This window comes from Polyodon spathula, chromosome 1 (genome assembly GCF_017654505.1).
Source record: "Polyodon spathula isolate WHYD16114869_AA chromosome 1, ASM1765450v1, whole genome shotgun sequence".
NCBI lineage: Eukaryota > Metazoa > Chordata > Actinopteri > Acipenseriformes > Polyodontidae > Polyodon > Polyodon spathula.
Genome location: NC_054534.1, coordinates 93,954,870 through 93,972,984, shown reverse-complemented (window position 1 = coordinate 93,972,984; position 18,115 = coordinate 93,954,870). Strand labels below are relative to the sequence as shown.

Genomic DNA, 18,115 nt, shown 5'->3' with positions numbered 1-18,115 from the left:
CAGGCCTGACATGTTCCATCTTCTTATTGAAACTTAGTATACAGAAATGCCAGCTAAATGTAGATTGTACTAGGTGCAACATCTTCAAGTGGCCAAACCTTTCAATTGGGTGTGGGCCCGTGACCCCTAGTTATGGACGGTCATCATGAGCTGATTCACAGTCTTGCAGAAATCCTGAATTTAAAACAAAGTACTTTGACGAAAGTGACGGTGTCGCGCGAATAATGGTCCCCCCGGACCAATTTTCATTATTAGGTCCAGTCATCCCCCCCCCCATAAAAAAAGGTCCAGGGTCTGACGACGCTGACACCCACCCCCCCCCCCCCCCCCCCAACTCACAAAATTCGGTGCCCCCCCCCCCCCCCCCATTGAAAAGGGTCCCACATTGAAATCGCTATAATTACATTATACATTTTAGAACTGAGCATTTTTTTAAAAATATTATCTGCCTTTGAGAACTGTAGCATTTTTAAAAATTATCTAGCCTTAGGTATTACAACTAAAAAAATAATAATAATTTGACAGCTGCTTTATCGATACATTAGTTCTCAAATAAATGCTATGCACTGTCGGTTTCCTTCTTGTCTGTTTAGCAAAACACATATTTATTTGGTTTTGACAGGATATAACAATATTTGTCAGAAACAATACATCACCCAACATTCAAACTATTATTATTATTATTATTATTATTATTATTATTATTATTATTATAAATGTTGCCACAACAACGCTCGTTTTGTTGCATATTATAGTTTTGTTGCATATTATTTTTTGTGTTGTTTACTCAATTCGAAGGAAAAAAACACCAAAAAAAATCAAGAAAAAACTAATTTGCAAAGTTATATTCTTAATTTGAATGTATGAAAATAAGTCCAGGAGGATCATTTCTCATAGGACAATTTCTGAAAATTAGTCCAGGGAGGATCAATTTCCATGGGGGACCAAATTCAGCATGACAACGGGTTTCATTTGTTGTTCTGTTGTTGCTGCCTGTGCAGAATAACTAGTAAAAAGCATATTTTAAGACATGAAGGCATGTTTACAGCACGCATGGGAATGAATTACAGTATGCTAAGAGGGTCAAAACAGAGCAGTGCGATTAACACACGTTAAATTAACACGTTAACAGTTAACTGTGATTGACATCCCTAATTAATATATATTTAGAACACAGACAGCTTGCCACTGATGAATTCCCATACATCCACAACTGTTCAACAAACATAAGTTTATTCTTGTGTCCAGTCACACAAATTCTCACACATTAATATACAAACTACTTTAATCTTCTTTCTAATAATGCAAAGTGTGCTCCTATTCTGTTTGTTTCCAGTGGAAACAATGGGAGTCATACACAGTTTCAATATATTTTCAGGATGCTGCTTTGGCTTCATGGTTAACCATTGTTAATGAAAATGTGTGACTGCAGACTTCCTCTCAGATACCTGTGCGATTTCAAAGACATTGCCCCCTGTTTACAAACTCAACTCTCTGAGGGCGCTCAGTATTTTTATATGACTATGTTTATGCAAGTTGTTGCTTCTCCCAATGAAGACACTTTTCTCTGTCATATAACTATATAGGATTGAGGTTAAGAATGAAAAACAACTGGTGTGGTTAGTGCTGCTTTGGATCATCCAATTCGGGTATTTGCAGTACGTATAAATGTGCTGTTTGGTTCTACATCTATAAGCATCTTAACCTGTCTGGGGACTACTTCATTCCATTCTCAGTCACTTCCCAGTCTGTTAATGGCAGGCACATTAAGCCTCATGTCAGCATTGTCTTTTTATCAGCAGTGTCGCTGTCAAGTGTGATGTGCCCACCACTTTGTTTATGATTGAGGTAGTAATTCTCTAGTGCTAATGTTGGTAGCTGTTACTTATTGGGGTCAAGTGGGTTCGTGATTTTTGACAGGAACACTAAACATTCTGCATGACAGCGGCATGAGAATGCAAACACAAGAAGAGTTCAAAATAAAAATTACAATGCAAATGGATAGCAAAACTCTTGGAGACAGTATAGATTGTATTTACAGCCCTTTCTGGCACGTAGTTCTTAATCTTAAGAGGTAATTTCCACTGCTGTGTGGCACATATATTTAGCATTTGTGGATTTTTAGCGCTTTCATTGGGATTGTTTTCTGTTTTTCTGCATTGCTGAATGTGTTTAATTGAAAGAAATAAGTCAACAGAACATAAAACACAGATATGGAGGATATGTCATAAAAGATAATGACATACCAATAAGCCTTTGATCGAGTTTGTCATCCTTCCTCTACTCACAGTCTGTGACATATCTTGTTTGTGCTACATATATATAGATACGATATCATGAAAAACACTGTACCTATCTTATCTTATATGAAAGTACTGTACAGTAATTTTTTTACAAGACTACACAGAGTCAGGACAGAACTGGGTGTAGAGAACTGCATTCTTCAGACCTCAAGTTTTGTAAAGTCTATTAGAAATTCCTCTTTGAAATATCCTCATGTAAGTAAAATTTTGTTGACATATACTTCACTAAAACTTTTCATGACATAACATAAAAATAACTCATGGAAATGTAGCCACATGAGTACTATAACTAAAAAAGAAAAGGCAAGAATGCAATTGATATACAAGTAATTCACAAAACAGCCAACAAGAAACTATATCTTTTTAACAATGTGTAGATCTGTGAATAAGTGGTTTGCAGTGTGCAGGTGCAGGGGTTATGTAGTGCTCCAGAAATGAAAGACACACGACAAAACACACAATTAAACAGCTCCTTTATTTGGCTGGGTTGCGTGTCAATAACAATTCAATAATAAGAACAGGCTCTACACAGCTATGTGTATTGCTTCGTGCAAAACAAGGATTTCAGTCCCGAAATAAGACGACACTAATAATAACGCACAACAAAGACACGATCACTTCTCCAGACAGTGAGTGCTCTTTGTGCAGGTGTGGTGCAAGACTACCATCATGAAACAGTGGTGCAGTGTAGTTAGGGTTTGGTGCTGGCTGTAGCGACAGCTCCTGGTTAGCGTTAGCCATCTAACAATGACAATTAACAACAGTTAGAACAACTAACAAACAAAACAAGAAACACGCACGGTACGTTTACACTTGGTCTCCTTTACAGTTCCTTGCAGTAACCATAGCAAAGGAAGAGATTGCTTCATCACATCCCCTGAAATACCCTTAGTCACACCCCCTTCGATAGCTAGTACAATCACGTATCCTCCAATCCATGACTGACACATCGCTTACCATAGTAAGTCGAGGACTTCTGTTATTATGACTCAGCCCCCTTCCTGGATGGCTGGCTTCTGACTGATCCTGGAATGAACTGCCAGACCATCCAGTACAGGGTACACTGTTTCTGTTATACAGAGCCCTGACAGGTCAGGAGGGAGATTGAGGACTAGGATTCATTCACTCTCTGTCACAAGATCAGAATGTGAAAATCAGCCATCACATACTGTTTTCTTGTAGATTGTGCTGGAACTTGCAAAAAGGCATTTTTTTTTTTCGGTTTTTGTCTTACTGTCTGGGCTCCGCTTTTAGAACAGAAAAGCAGCAACTCACTGTTGGTTTTTTTTGTTTGTTTTTTTGGCTGCAGCATTATAAAAACAAAGCCTAATGAAGAAAAAAGGCAAGCAACTAGTTCTGAAATAAGGAAACTGGAGAAAATAACACAAAGAGAATGTACCTAGGAAGCCATAAACTCTACAGCTAAAGAATAAAGAATTAGGAAAACATGTCAAAAACAGGATAACACAACAAAACAAGGATAGCAAGGCTGCGAAAAAAAATAGAAAAATAACGTAAAACACACTTGACCCAAACAGGATGGCATCTGCCAACATTAGCACTTCTGGAGAAAAGCACAAAACAGACATGGGAAAGTGAGAAAGTGAAAAAGTGGGAAAGTGATGATGAAGAGCAGTTACTGTCTGACACTATAATATCATCTAGTTTTCAATTTACTACTAACATTTTTCCATTGTACTACTTTGTCCAACTGTAATCTACAAATTTAAAACTTAGTAACCAACAAAAAGAAAATGAGTAAACAGAGCTTACAAAACAATTCCAGTAAATCATAGACAATATGTATTGCCAGCATTGCAAAGGTCTTGCATGTTCTTATCTGAAACACACACAAACATACAGAACCCTTAAAGGGACATGGTGTGAATTAAAACAACTCATCAGAGATTGCGGTAGCATTATTTCATTTTCTCTTCTTTTGTAATTTCTCTTTCAGTCTTTGCAATACTGTCGTTTTGGTAGAAGAGCCATAATTTTGTGTTGCAGTTGCACCCACTTTCTTTGTCAGTCCCATTAATAACTCTTAAATCACTGAAACACAATTTCACCCTTATCATGAAGACTGCATGGGGTTAGCTTTCTCTTGAGAGTTTAGTCTTTGGAAGCAATGAGCTGTCGTATGACGTATCCAGTGCAAATCCTGAAGCATGACTCAAATTACTCCTTTTGTAACTGGATGAAGTGTTCCAGACAGTATGAGAATACAATTGGATGCAATAAATAATGTACTTACGTTAAAACAGCATGAGTCTAAAAGCACACCAGTTTTGCATAGTTGTTATGCCATGAGGAGAATAGGCTCCAAACAATCACCATGGTAAAAGTGAATTAGATTTTGTTAAAGTATTTTTGTTTGAAATAATCATGAAAAAAAGAACAATTGCTCCTTGCAGATACTAATGTCAATCCCTGAAGGTAACTGCACCCAAACAGCATCCACATCTAGCAGCGTCACAGTAAGCTGAGACAGTCAGACTATATAAGTCAGAAGTGAAGATTAGTTATTTACATTTCCTTAGAACCAAAAGCAATACTCTCATTTGGCAGGGGGATTCGTCTAGACATTTGTTCTGTATTAGGCTATCAACTGTAAATTAAGGTTTATAAGTTGTTGCAATTTTACGTATCGGTCTACAATATAATCTAATCAATATTCATTGTTGTAAAAGAGTAGCATGAACCTTGACGACCGAATAATGTCTGTTTCCTTGTTTGAGATGTTATTGTATAATCTTAATTATCTGCATAACTGTTACACATGAAATCGAATACAAAACCAGCACATATCGAGTGGGAATAATTATTACAGAGAATAAGAATGAATGATCATATATATAAAAAAAAAATCCAACAGATTTATTAGGTCATTATAAAACTGTTGATGTACTTAAATGTTCCTGTAGATGGGCACCAGTTTTAAACTTTCTCCCAAGGTCAGCTAGCATTCGTCAAATTCATTGTAATTTGTGCTTAATATGGTACAAGGCCATACAGGTATATACCGAGAAGAGACCATACAGATATATTGGACTGGACATACAGTTGGTGAATAGACATACAGTAGTTTAACTTTGTAGTTGTCATAAAACTCCTGTGTGATGATTGTGGAAGACTGCAGGATGTATTTCTTTTTAAAAAAAAAAAAAACTCCTGGCCCGTTTTTAAATATGTCGATTTAGATCCAATACACGACTACCCTCACTTATTGTTTTCATTACTCTCTTCAAGGTGTTGTTCCTTTTGCTTACCAATCGTATTTTTATGGCCACTATCATGGTTGTGTAAACATTTACCCAGTAATGCTCCCCAACTGGAAGAGTCTGTATCTCTCTGGAGATTGCACCCTTAGAAACCTTAACATAATCCTGACATATGGCATAATATTACAATGGCAGCTCACTGCACATTAACACATTGGCAATGAGTTGCTCACACATTTTACTACAAACCAGATCTGTAGCCACTATTACCATCTGCAGTCTGAAAGTCAACTTGGAACCGGATGTTGAAAACAATGCAAATCCCATAAAGCTCAAGCCTGGTGCGGATATTCATCACCTGCACACGGAAGCATCACTTCCACCTGTGTAATTTGGACAGACTGCATTCTAAAGGTCTTGTTCATAGCTACTGTGTAGCTGACACATGATATCTAATTGCTTTCAAGTTAATCCCAGTGGAAGTTCAAAATCGATCCATCAACAATCTCGTCTGTGTGCCTAATATGCTCAGCACTGACCTATATAGTTTGCACAATGCTTTAAACAAAAAAACAAACAATTGTCCATAAATGATATACCTCTACCTCTCTGGCACGTTAAACATGTAGCTAAAGTCTGATATAAAACATATAAACTGCAAGTTACTTTGATCCTAGTGGTAAATACATTTAAGCAATAACTTGAAGGTAAGTGGAGTGTACAAACATTGGCGCATTTCCTTTCCATGTTAGTTGTAAAATATTAATTTAATATTGAGGTTCATACTGGTATACAAACTGATGTTTGCCTTTTTTGTGGACTGTGATCTTGTTTTATTTTATAAGGAAACTGTGGGTTAGAGATCATATTCAAATCAAACAGTCCAAAGTTGTATAATGTGCTTCAAGCGGTTATGAGCAGAGCAGAGCAGTCGGTTCAGACAGATAACCCGACTGTACTGCTTCATTGGCATGAATGGAAGAGTGAATCCACATGTAGTATGATGAATACTAATCGTATTGGAATAAACCTGTCAACACAGTAGAGGGCAAGCACTCAGCATTAGGCTTTAGACATGCACCAAAAAGGCATTTTTTTTCTGTTCACTCGCATAAACTGCTTGGTCTGCATGCACAGAATGTTTACGTTTTTGGAGGAGTTTGTCATTTTTCATGAGAAATAATAATCACATGGTATAATCACTACCATCTGTTATCATATGTTGCTTGTTGATTTCAATCCGCATGTCAGGCTATGATCTAAGACTTAGCCCAGACAATGGCATGACGCAAAAAGTCTACTTTAATCACTGCATTTGTCTTCCAGCTCACATTATGAACTTGTCTTCTGAAGCGGAGTTGGTGAGTAAGTACAATACAACAAATATTACAATAGATTACTGAGCTGCACAACTAGAATGAATCGGTGTGCTCCTACACCCAAAACATAAATAAATAAAAACAACATTGTTACAGTTTTATTTAAGCAAAAATAAACTAGAAAATCACAAACAAAATATATTCAAAGAAATACTGGTCAGGAGGACTAAACACCACTGGGCTACCTCCATTCCCATTGTCAAGCCAATCGCCTCTTCTCACCCACCATTTTATGTGCGCTTGAACCCTGAGTAAGGAATGTTACCATGCTGCTGAAGCTGCAAAGTCTCCGGTCACTTAAGCTAAATGAGGTAAAGCCCATCTCACCTTCCTCCCCAGCCTGCAGGTCCTCAAAAAGCTAGTGTAGTTCACCCCATGAGCCAACATATTCGATTGGCGTCTCAGCACTACCATGATTCAAATACGCAAGCTCCCGATGGTGTGACTTGCCCTGCTTTTACACCACAGGCTTTACTAAGGGAGACACTGGGAAACTGACTTCTGATCTGCTTAACAATTGAGCCATTTTAATGAATTTAAGACTTTCATATCCATGAATGAGTGCTTTATATTGGTAAATGTTTTTTTGTTTAGGAAATATATTCAATACTTACCTTTACAGGGAGCTTTCATCGACGTCTTTTGGCATACAGCACATATTGTAATGAAGAGGTAGGTGGCGATGCAGTTCATCCTATGCTTGACTATGGGATTCAGGGATTCACTGGTTGGCATTGCAAGGATCAGTAAGCAAAAGAGGGAGCAGGGTTGGGGATTACTTGAACATGGTAATCAAGGTTTAGGAGTACTCTAGGATCTGAAGATCAAAATAACTTTGGTTTGCAGTTAGATGTGGCGCAGACAGATGCATGTGGAGACCTCAAAAAGATCTGTAATCTCTGACACTAGTAAGATGGAATCACTAATAAATAAACAGCCAGCATTGTGCGAAGGGTTATGAGAGTGGCTTCATATAATCTAATATATGCCAAAGGAGGCGCATGCCATTTTATCTATTGAAATACATTTTCCAGCAACAAATAACTGTTGATAAGTGTGCTAAAGTGCTCAGTTTTGTGTATTAATACTGAGAGATATAAATTACTGAATTATAGATGCTCTCAATGCATTGTCATTAGAAGTACTACTATGCAGATTCAATAAACTGAATTTCAAAGGCACTGGATGAGGCAAAACACAGAATACTCCATCAGGAAACACAGTACCAGGCAAATACCAGGTTTACTTTTTATAACACAGCAAGCCAGTAAGTAATAGTGAATAGTGGAGAATCTTTTTTCCTATACGGCGTACACAAAACACAGTCATAGTATTTTTTTATTATTATTATTATTATTATTATTATTATTATTATTATTATTGTTGTTGTTTTTCTGCAATTGGGTTTTTGATGATTTTTCCATTTTTCTCTGTGGAGAAGCACATGGAAAAGCTGGCTGCACATAAACTGGCTGAAGCAGCTGTTTTTAGTCCCTTACTTGTAAGAATCAATATATTTACATACACATTTAGATTTTAAAAAATTATAATTATCAGGGATGGGAACTTAGGCACTATATGGAGTTTTTACCAGCTGAACAGGAGATGCGGTTTAGTTTTCCTGACTTATAATTCTGTTTTGGTTTCTCATTAGATAGAAATCAATGAAACATACATGTTAGGGTGACACCCTCCCCTTAATTAGTTTTAATGTAATTAAATATTTTCAGTGGTGATGAACTGATTACTGTGTTGTATGCAGTCCACAATGCACTGAGAAGTCTTGGTCTACAGCTTCAATATAGTCAAAGGTATACCAACTGCAGCTACTATCAAGAGCAAGTAAACATTACAGGGAGGATTACAGACAGGATTTACATCATTTTACGTGGTTTGCTGTAACTGTGTGGCTAAGAAACCACCTCGGTTCTGGCTTTCTTTATGGTTCAGTCCAATCCCCAGCAGCTCATAGAAATTCAAGTCAGATTTATAATGGCTGGGCACGAAAGCAGTTCATCGTTTATCCCGGAGGTCCTGCAATCAAATCTGGCACCTGACATTCCAGGGCACTTGCATTAATAACTCCCTGATAACACAATATCCTTAGCCATGAGACCCTGTTAAATAAAAACAATTAAAATGGCAGCAAACAGGATATTATGTTGATCTAAACAGAAGCTGATTCGGCTATTTAGATTTTTAAAGACTTCAATACAAAATCAAATAAATCTAATCAAATAAATACAGCGCCCCCCACACAAACACACACACACCATTTTACTGTCCTTAAGTCTAATCTAATAATGTTGCCTATTTGTATAAATTATAAAAGAGTTGCCTAAATCCTCAACAATTTCGAAATGACTTACTAACAGTGGTTCTGACAATAACTGTGGAGAACAATGTCCAGGTCGTCAGAAAATAGAACGCAAAATCAGACACACCGATCCTCCAAGGGAATAAAAGGCAAAAAAAAAAAAACCCTTCTGAAAGGTAGGCTTTGCTGAGCAATTTTGAGGATGGCCACTTGGGAGCTTATTGTGTAAAGTTGCTTGAGCAACCGCTCTGAAATCAACGAGCAACATTAAAGGGGCAACGTCAAGAAAGTATTTGAAAAACTGAAGCATGTATATCATTGCTAACAAACATCAGCAAAACTATCTGGCAAAGCTGAATATAGAGTAAGCAAAGACCCTTTAGGGTGCAAAGATTAATAAACACAGACATGAAAAAAGATGAATTAAAAACCCTGGGCACCCGTTCATCCTGACCAGTCGATACAGGATTAATAAGCAAAAATCTAAAACAGGTGCATATATCTTACCAACTTGATCGAAACAAATAAATAAAATAAGCGTGAAGTGTATAATATTGACATTCATTTTCAAAACTCAAAGGTTATGTACAAAGACTTCTAATGAAAAGGTACTGAGGAGTGTGGCTAGCCTCCTCTTGAGACAAGAGTACCCCCTAGTGCCAAAGTGCGGTGCTACAGCACACTCCTCTTTCACTCCCAGGAGAAGCTGCAAACAGTACAGTAATAGAAATCTTATGTTAGACACTGCCACACGTTACAGTGATGTCAATTAACTCTGTGAGAATTAACAGATTTGTTTGCATTTAGCTTCCTTTAAACAGTCTTAATTATCTTGGGATAGATACTAATACTTAAAAATTTGAAGAAATGCATAAACTACACATTCTAAATTGGCCACAAACCATGAACAGTACTGTAAAAACAAAACATGCACAAGTTAAATCTAATTTCCAATTCCACCTCACAGCCATATTATAAGTGCAATGGCACAGGCTGCATGGGTATTTGTGTAGTATACACACTTCTCTGGTGTGTTGAACGTACGTTATTGGCTTTGCTACACACCCAAAGGCATGGTACATGAGACAACAGAAAAGTATGGTAGAGCAATGCAAAAAAAAAATCATAACTAAACATAGTATGCTGCTCAATGATTGTGTAAATTAAAATGCTAGGTTCAGCTGGCTGCTACTACTTTCACTTACACACATGCCAATGTGTTTTGGGGTCCAGCAATAACCCAAGAAAACAGTTAGTGTTGTCATCCAACAGTAGGTTAGATTATTGTTCCATATTTGCAAGTATCGTATCAAGAAATGTGTTATATAGCGGATCATAATTTGATGACTCTATGGCATGCTTTCACTTAATTCCAGCTTTTTCTTCTAACAACACAGAACAAGTAGAGATTGAGAAGAAAGATTGCATTGTAAACAGCTAACAGATAGACATTTGTCATAAACAATGGCAAGTCTTCTTTTAGCAATGAAATAGTAGTCCATTCTACCTTCTTGTCACTCTGGGTAGCAGAAAGTTTTATGTGCTGGGATGAAAATTGGGTTTTTACGATTGAATATTCTTTCAATATTTCAAAATAATTTGTGCAATAGTATAGTAAAATCTCTCGGGTAAAATACTTATATTCAGATTCAGAGTGGATCCAGCACTTTTATTAAAATCCAACTCATTTGTCATATAAGGGTTGATGTAAGTATAGGCGCAGTGCAACTACTTGCAGATTGAAAATTCTAATTGCATTGCAGCCAGGCAATTATTTTGCACTGCACCCTATGTAAGCTTAAGAGCAATGCAAATTACTCTCACACAAATAATGATCCGCAATTATGATAATGAGGGTCTCAATGTGCGCATTGGTCTATTTAGGGGCCGCACTTGACATTTGTGGAGCATGGAAACACAAACCAAAAAAAAAATTTCACAGCAAGGGCAGCAAAGTCCTCTTGGCGCACAGAAAAGAAAAGAAAGGTTTTCTGAGAAGGAGCTGAGAGTATTTGCGGCTGAGGTCACTCAGCATGAAACAGAATTGTTTAGAAAAGCCTCAGCCAACATCAGTTATGCCAGTATCCTTAGGAAATGACATGTATTGGCCTGCCCTTTTTAGCAAGACATGCAGAAATGTGCCTAGCACTCTGGACAAGGTGGATTGGGCTTTCCCTCCAGACATTGCAACTGTGGTCTGAAAGGAACCAGAGGCTAAGCAGTGCAGAGAACACAGCACTTTCACATGTGCAGGGATAGCGGTCCCGAGATTGACACTGGGGTCTAGCTCATCCCTCAGTTCAGCTATTAGGTCTAGGATGGCCTGCAGAGTGAGACAATAACACTTTAGCACCTATTCTCCGCCATCCCAAACAAAGTGACCCTGGGATTGAATATGCATGGTTTTCTTCATCTTGCCCTTCTCCTCTGACTTGTTCTTGTCTCTCCTCAACAAGAGCCAAGTGTTGCCACATCAGAAAATGTACCACAGCAGCCATCCTGAGGCCAATGACAGGTCTTGAAGGTGTGTGGTTTCATACAGCTCTTAACTACTCGCTTCTACAATGGTTTGCACCTTGTAAGAAAAGGTGTTAAGTTTTTGGATTTTCAGCCATTGCATAAGTGCAAGGCAAAATGAACAGCAGATGAACACCATTCTTTACGTATGGTGCATTTTTAGCGGCTGCTAAAATTTGAATTTCGAGCTGCTAAACACGATTTTCCACCTGCAAATCACTTTGCGCATATTCTTACATCTACCCCTTAATGACAAAAGCTTCTCTATGTTGAAGACCAAAACTACAAAAAACTAAGGGGTAGGTGTAAGGATACACACAAAGTGATTTGTGTGTGCAATACCCCCATAATGAGCCATAAATTGTGTTTAGCAGCGTAAAGTCTGATTTAAGCAGACGGTAGAAAATACCCTACACAGGTCATCCTAGAAATAATAGCTGAATTGAGAGATGATCTAGACACCAATGTCAATCTTGGGACTGCTATCATTGCTCACGTGAAAGTGCTGTGCTCGCTACACTACTTAGCCTCTGGTTCCATTCAGACCAAGGTTGAAATGTCTGGAGGGATGTCATGCTGAAAAGGGCAGGTCAGCACATATCATTTCCTAAGGATACTAGCATAACTGATGTTGGCGGAGGCTTCTCCAAACAACTCCATGACCTCAGCCGTAAGGCCTCTCAGCTCCTCTCAGAAAACTTTTCTTTGCTGAGGAATTTGCTGCCCTTGCTAGCCACACTCCTCACTACCTATTCTTTTTGGTTTGTATGTTTGTGCTCCACAAATATCATACAGCGACTACTGCTCTCTGTACTCCTAACTGTGCAAGTGCAGCTGACCAATGCACTCGCTGAGACCCTCATTATCATGATTGCAGATCATTATTTGTGCACGTTGAGTAATTTTCATTGCTCTTAAGCTTACATAGGGCGCAGTGCAAAATAATTGACTTGCCACAATGCCATTTGATTTTTGCATCCACAATTATTTGCATTGTGCCTATACTTACATCTACCCCTAAATATAAGAAGCTGTTTAAAAATAAACACATTTTTAAAAAGCCAGTGAAATACTTTGACTTTTCAGTAACCTCATTTTGAAATACTATTTTGTTGCTAAATCATTGATGCTTTAATAGATTCTCTAGATATAACACAGTTATAAACAAGACAAATTTAGCAAGTGTGGTTTTTGATTGAGCCTGCTATCAGTTGCTCAGCACTTGTATTTGTCTTTGTATCACCATGTGACTACCAGTACTTAAGTTATTCCCAAGGAACCAATTCAATGTCAAATATCATGATTCGTGAATGCGAACAAAATAAAAACAAGAACGGTCAAAATAAAGCAATTTTCTTTTTTTTTTTAAAAGAAAATTGTTTACATTTGTTTACACTTAATTGATTAAGATATGAAATGATTAAACTAACAAGTAACATATTACAGTATAAGGATAAACATTTGAGTTAAGTCTAAAAAAAAAACAACCCAACAACAAAAAACTGTTCAGTTGGCCTGCTATCTAGAAAAGGTAACAGAAATTAAAAAGCAAGCACGTTGGATTATAAAAGCTTCTAGCACTTGTGTTTAATACTCATAGAGGACTTACCCTGAGTCCTGGTCTAACATGCTGCTTGAATTACACAGGGAAGGAAAACAGAGCTTAAATCCTCTTGAGTATAGACACAGACTTGTAATGAGGGGGAAAGAGAGACAGCTTCATCGCAATTACAAACTGGTAGTAAATCAAGGTCTTTGTCTGCAGCTTCTGAATTGGCTTTCAGCAAATGCAAATGACAGACCTAGAAATGTGCCACATTTACTGCCCAGCTCCCCCTTTCTGTGAACAAAAGCAACAGAGTCCGGGTTTCAAAGACATTAAAATGCATTGTAAACCTAATGAGGTCAGAAGTCTTTTCTGTGCCATGACCATACCTAATATGCTCCTGAAGAAAACATGTCTTTGAAAAGGCTGCTATCTCCACAGATGGTGGTCACAGCCATACTGTTAATTGAATTAAGAGATTTCAATGTATTTTTGTTTTCAGGGTGTACAATTAAATAACACACTGTTGCAAAGTTTATTATAGTAGTTTTAAGAAAATGAAAAGCTAAGGTTATTTTCATATAAGTGTAAAGTGCAAATGTACTCTTGGGAAGTACTCTCACTATTTACTTCCTCTGTTAAAGGTAATAGGGCAATGTATGGCCCCACCAGTCCTATGTACTGCATTTACAGCAAATGCGTAATGCTAAAGTGAACTTTGTGGCAGGAAAGCATAGCATGAAAACAGAGGCTGAGAAAACAGCAGCAACACAGTAAGAGAATAATGTTTTTCAACTTGTTCATCATGCATATTAAGTGGACTGCACAATGCTGTGTCCCCAACATTGTATGTAATTCCCTGTGCCAGAATCTGTCTGGCCCAGCTCAGAGCAATAACTCAGACCAACAATAATGTGGAGACATGCAATTAGCTGTACTGAGAAGATCCTGACATTTGACTGTATGGGGCTGATGTGCAAACAATTACTGCTGCAAAATCCAAATTGCCTAGTGGCCTATGTAAGCATAAGAGCAATACAAATTACTCAACATGCACAAATACTGAGCTGCAATCATGAAAGAGGGTCAAAATGAGCACAGCCTGTGCATCAGGCTACTTAGTGGCCGCACCGCACTTACAGCCCAGAGGTGAGGTGAGGTGAGTTAGGAGTAGAGAGAGCAATAGGAGTTGTATGAGATTTGTGGATCACAAAAATCAAACCAAACAAAAAAATATGTCAGAGGAAAGCCAGCAAAGTCCTCTTGGCACATAGAAAAGAAAATAAACATTTTCTGAGGAGGGGCTGAGAGTCCTAACGGTTGAGGTTACTCAGCATGAGTTATTTGGAAAAGGCTCAGCCAACATTACTTACTTACTTACGCCTGTTGTCCCGCCTGGGGCATAGGCCGCCAACAAACGCTCTCCAGCCATCCCAGTCCTGAGCCAATCGCTCCAGCTGTACCCAGGTGTGGTCTGTCCTCTTCATGTCTGCCTCCAGGTCACGGCGCTATGTATTCCTTGGGCGACCTCTCTTCCTTTTCCCCTGCGGGTTCCAGGTGAGGGCTTGCCTTGTGGTGCTGGATGCAGGCTTGCGGAGCGTGTGGCTGATCCATCTCCAGCGTCTTTGGAGGATCTCTTCTTCTGCAGGCTGCTGTCTCCTCCGCTGCCACAGTTGTTCATTACTAATTCTGTCTGGCCAGCAAATTCGCAGAATCCTTCTGAGGCAGGTGTTGATGAAAGTCTGGATTTTCTTCGTGGTGGTGACCGTGGTTCTCCAGGTCTCGGCTCCGTAAAGTAAGACAGGCTTCAGTTATTATTATTATTTGTTAATTTAGCAGACACCTTTACCCAAGGCGACTTACTATGCATCAGCCGCAGAGTCACTTACAATCAACATCTCACAGAAAGACGGAGCACAAGGAGGTTAAATGACTTGCTTAAGGTCACACAGTGAGCCAGTGAGTGAGCCAGGATTTGAAAAAGGTGAAATTCCGCTATTAGGTCTAGGATGACCTGTAGAGTGAGACTACCACTGCCTCCTCAAGCACTCCAAACAAAGTGACCCTGGGTTTGAATATGCAGGGTCTTCTTTATCTTGCCTTTCTCCTCCAAAGGTTTTCCTGCCTGTCCTCAACAAGAGCCAAGCATCACCGCGTCAGGAAGTGGACCACAGCAGCCACCCTGAGGCCAATGACAGGTCTCTGAACATGTCTGGTTTTATACAGCTCTTAACTACTCACTTCTACAATGGTTTGCACCTTGTAAGAACAGGTGCAAAGTTTTGGCGGGTCAGTAATTGATGAAGTGCAAGGCAAAATCCTTACATCTCAATATTATGTTAGTATTTAGTACTTCAGATCCCCACCCAATTCCATGCTCTTTTCTTCATTTGAATACATTTCAATATCATTTAAAAGGATTAATGATGGCCAAGTGCTAACTTGAAAGAGGTGCAAATCAGCAGGTGAAAATGCTAATGTCCCACTTTATTTTGCCGCTTGTGACGGTGTGGTGAGTGTGGTGGTGGAACAGACATCACAGAGTCCCGGGTACAGGTGCAAACAACCCCAATACCAACAATGGTAGAGGAGCATACTTTATTGATGGGGAACACAGTCCAAAGAAACAAATCACATGTCCCAATAGAGCGAGTCACTCTCCGCTCTTTGCTGCACTTTCGGGGTGGTAAAAACGTCAAGTTCAGTAGTGCGAGATGTGTGTCGTCCAAGGTGAAAGTGCTAGCTGACAATGCCCCAGGAGATAATACCGGAGGGAGATAATACTGGAGGGAGTGCACAGCCCATTTAATGGCCAGACACTCCTTCTCGATGACGGAGTAGTTCCGCTCCTGGGGGAGCATCTTCTTACTGATGTACAAGATGGGGTGTTCTATTCCGTCAATCTCCTGGGACAAGACCGCCCCCAGACCTATGTCAGACGCACCAGTCTGGAGGATGAATTCTTTGCTGAAATCAGGAGATATTAGTGCAGGAGCTTGACACAGTCGCTTCTTTATCACATCAAAAGACGCCTGACACTCAGCTTTGCCAAATTTTTACATTATCTCCCGCAATGAATAGGGCCTCCCTTTCCCTCCAGGGTTTCAACAAATTAATGTGGTAAGTTTGCAGTTTTATTATGGCAGTCGGGCTGCTGAATCTCATAATTTACCTGTCCCATTACCCGCACCAGCTCATATGGGTCCTGCCATTTACCAAACAATTCGATTCGCTTAAGGGCAGGAGCAACATGACCTTATCCCCAGGCCAAATGGTCCGAATCGGTGCGTTTGTCGCTCCTGATGATGCTGAGCCTGTTTTAAGTTATCATGCACCAGTTATTTCTAGGTGCTCTCTCAACAGCATTACGTGCCTGACTACATTTTTGGTTTTGTTTTGAGTCTCCTCCCACCCTTCCCTTATTAGGTCGAGAATGCCAAGCTTGGGTTATCCTATACAGTAACTGCTTGGATATGACGTAGTGGGGAAATGTGAGTGGATAAGTATCATCAACCTCCTTCCACTCAACAGACTAAAGCTTCACCCGGATGCTAACTAAGGTGGGGTTATTACTTTGTTCCTACATTAGGTTAACATCCCGGTCCTGGTCCGTGCACTGGGGTTCTCAGTAACTCTGCCCTGCGGGTCACATTGCACCCGTACACCCTTCCGTCAGCTTTTAACAAACACAGAAATATCCCCAATCAAGCCCCACCCTTGTCTCATTGCTATCCCCTCATACTTCTCAGCCCGTCGCTCTCGTTTTGTTTTTTGGGGAGAAACGAGAAGCTTCAAGCTTGCATTCAAGAAGCTTCAGCTTGCATCGGAAAGATCTGGCCAATATGATCCTCCTTTGCAACTACTACCTTACTTGGGCCTGGCCCTGTTTCACCCAATAACAGCTGTTTGAAACACGGCCAGTCCCTTCCCAAAATGACAGGATAGGGCAAACTATCCACAACAGCCACAACTATGCGGTCTGTCTGACTTCCCAGTCACAAGTAATTTAGTGGTCGGATACACTTTGGTTTTTCCATGAACACAGGAAATAGTCACATGGGAATGCGGCTGCTAAGATGTACCCTCGAGAGAGCAGAGAGCAGACCGAATCATAGTTTGCCCACACCCCACACCAAGGCATGGGTACTCTTATTGCCAACATCAATGACACAAGGCCCCTCTCGACCCTTTCCCCAGGACTTACCTGCTTCGAGAGCCAGGTAGTGGGATGCCACATCACACTCCATCGCCGCAGGGCAGAATCACTGAATATGACCTGGCTCGTGGCATCTCCAGCAGACCGGGAGCGTAGACGCCAAGGGAGCCGACCTGTGTTGTTGCCCTTGAGCAAGCAGAGGGGAAGAACCCCGTTATACCCCAGCTAGGGGCCAGACTCACTAGAATGTAAATCACAAAAAAACATAAACAATATTCATAGAACCATAAACAATTAAATAACTAAATCTGGATACTGTCACCAAAAATATTGAAACCTATTGTAACATATACTTAATTTGATAGTTCAGTGATAGGAAGGAACAAACCTTGCCAATGGCCAAACAGTTACAGTGGTTAAGGAGTTCAGTACTACATGGCAAATGGTAGGTACAATGAATGGTATGAGCCTCTGACTGGTAATGCATTGGCAGCATGTTCATATTATCCTGAAATTCTGCATGAGTGGCCACTTCACCTTTGAGGACTCTCAAGTAATTATGTCATCCTTTCAAAAATTTGCAGTGTCAAAGTTAAACTTCAAAAGGGGGCAAAAGGTGTCAATACAATGGCAGTCAGACTCACAAGAGTACATGTAACTTCTGCAGATTGGATAA

General features: G+C 39.5%; 1 protein-coding gene across 1 annotated transcript in view; it reads right to left on the bottom strand.

Annotated features, from left to right (window-relative positions):
• Nucleotides 1–13,401, bottom strand: part of LOC121324438 (LIM domain-binding protein 2) — a 132,555-nt gene extending 119,154 nt beyond the window's left edge. The window contains exon 1 of the mRNA XM_041266369.1: nt 13,347–13,401. Coding sequence (XP_041122303.1) covers nt 13,347–13,366 — 20 coding nt within the window. The 5' untranslated portion in view covers nt 13,367–13,401. The remainder of the gene's footprint in view (nt 1–13,346) is intronic.
• Nucleotides 13,402–18,115: the final 4,714 nt, after the last annotated feature.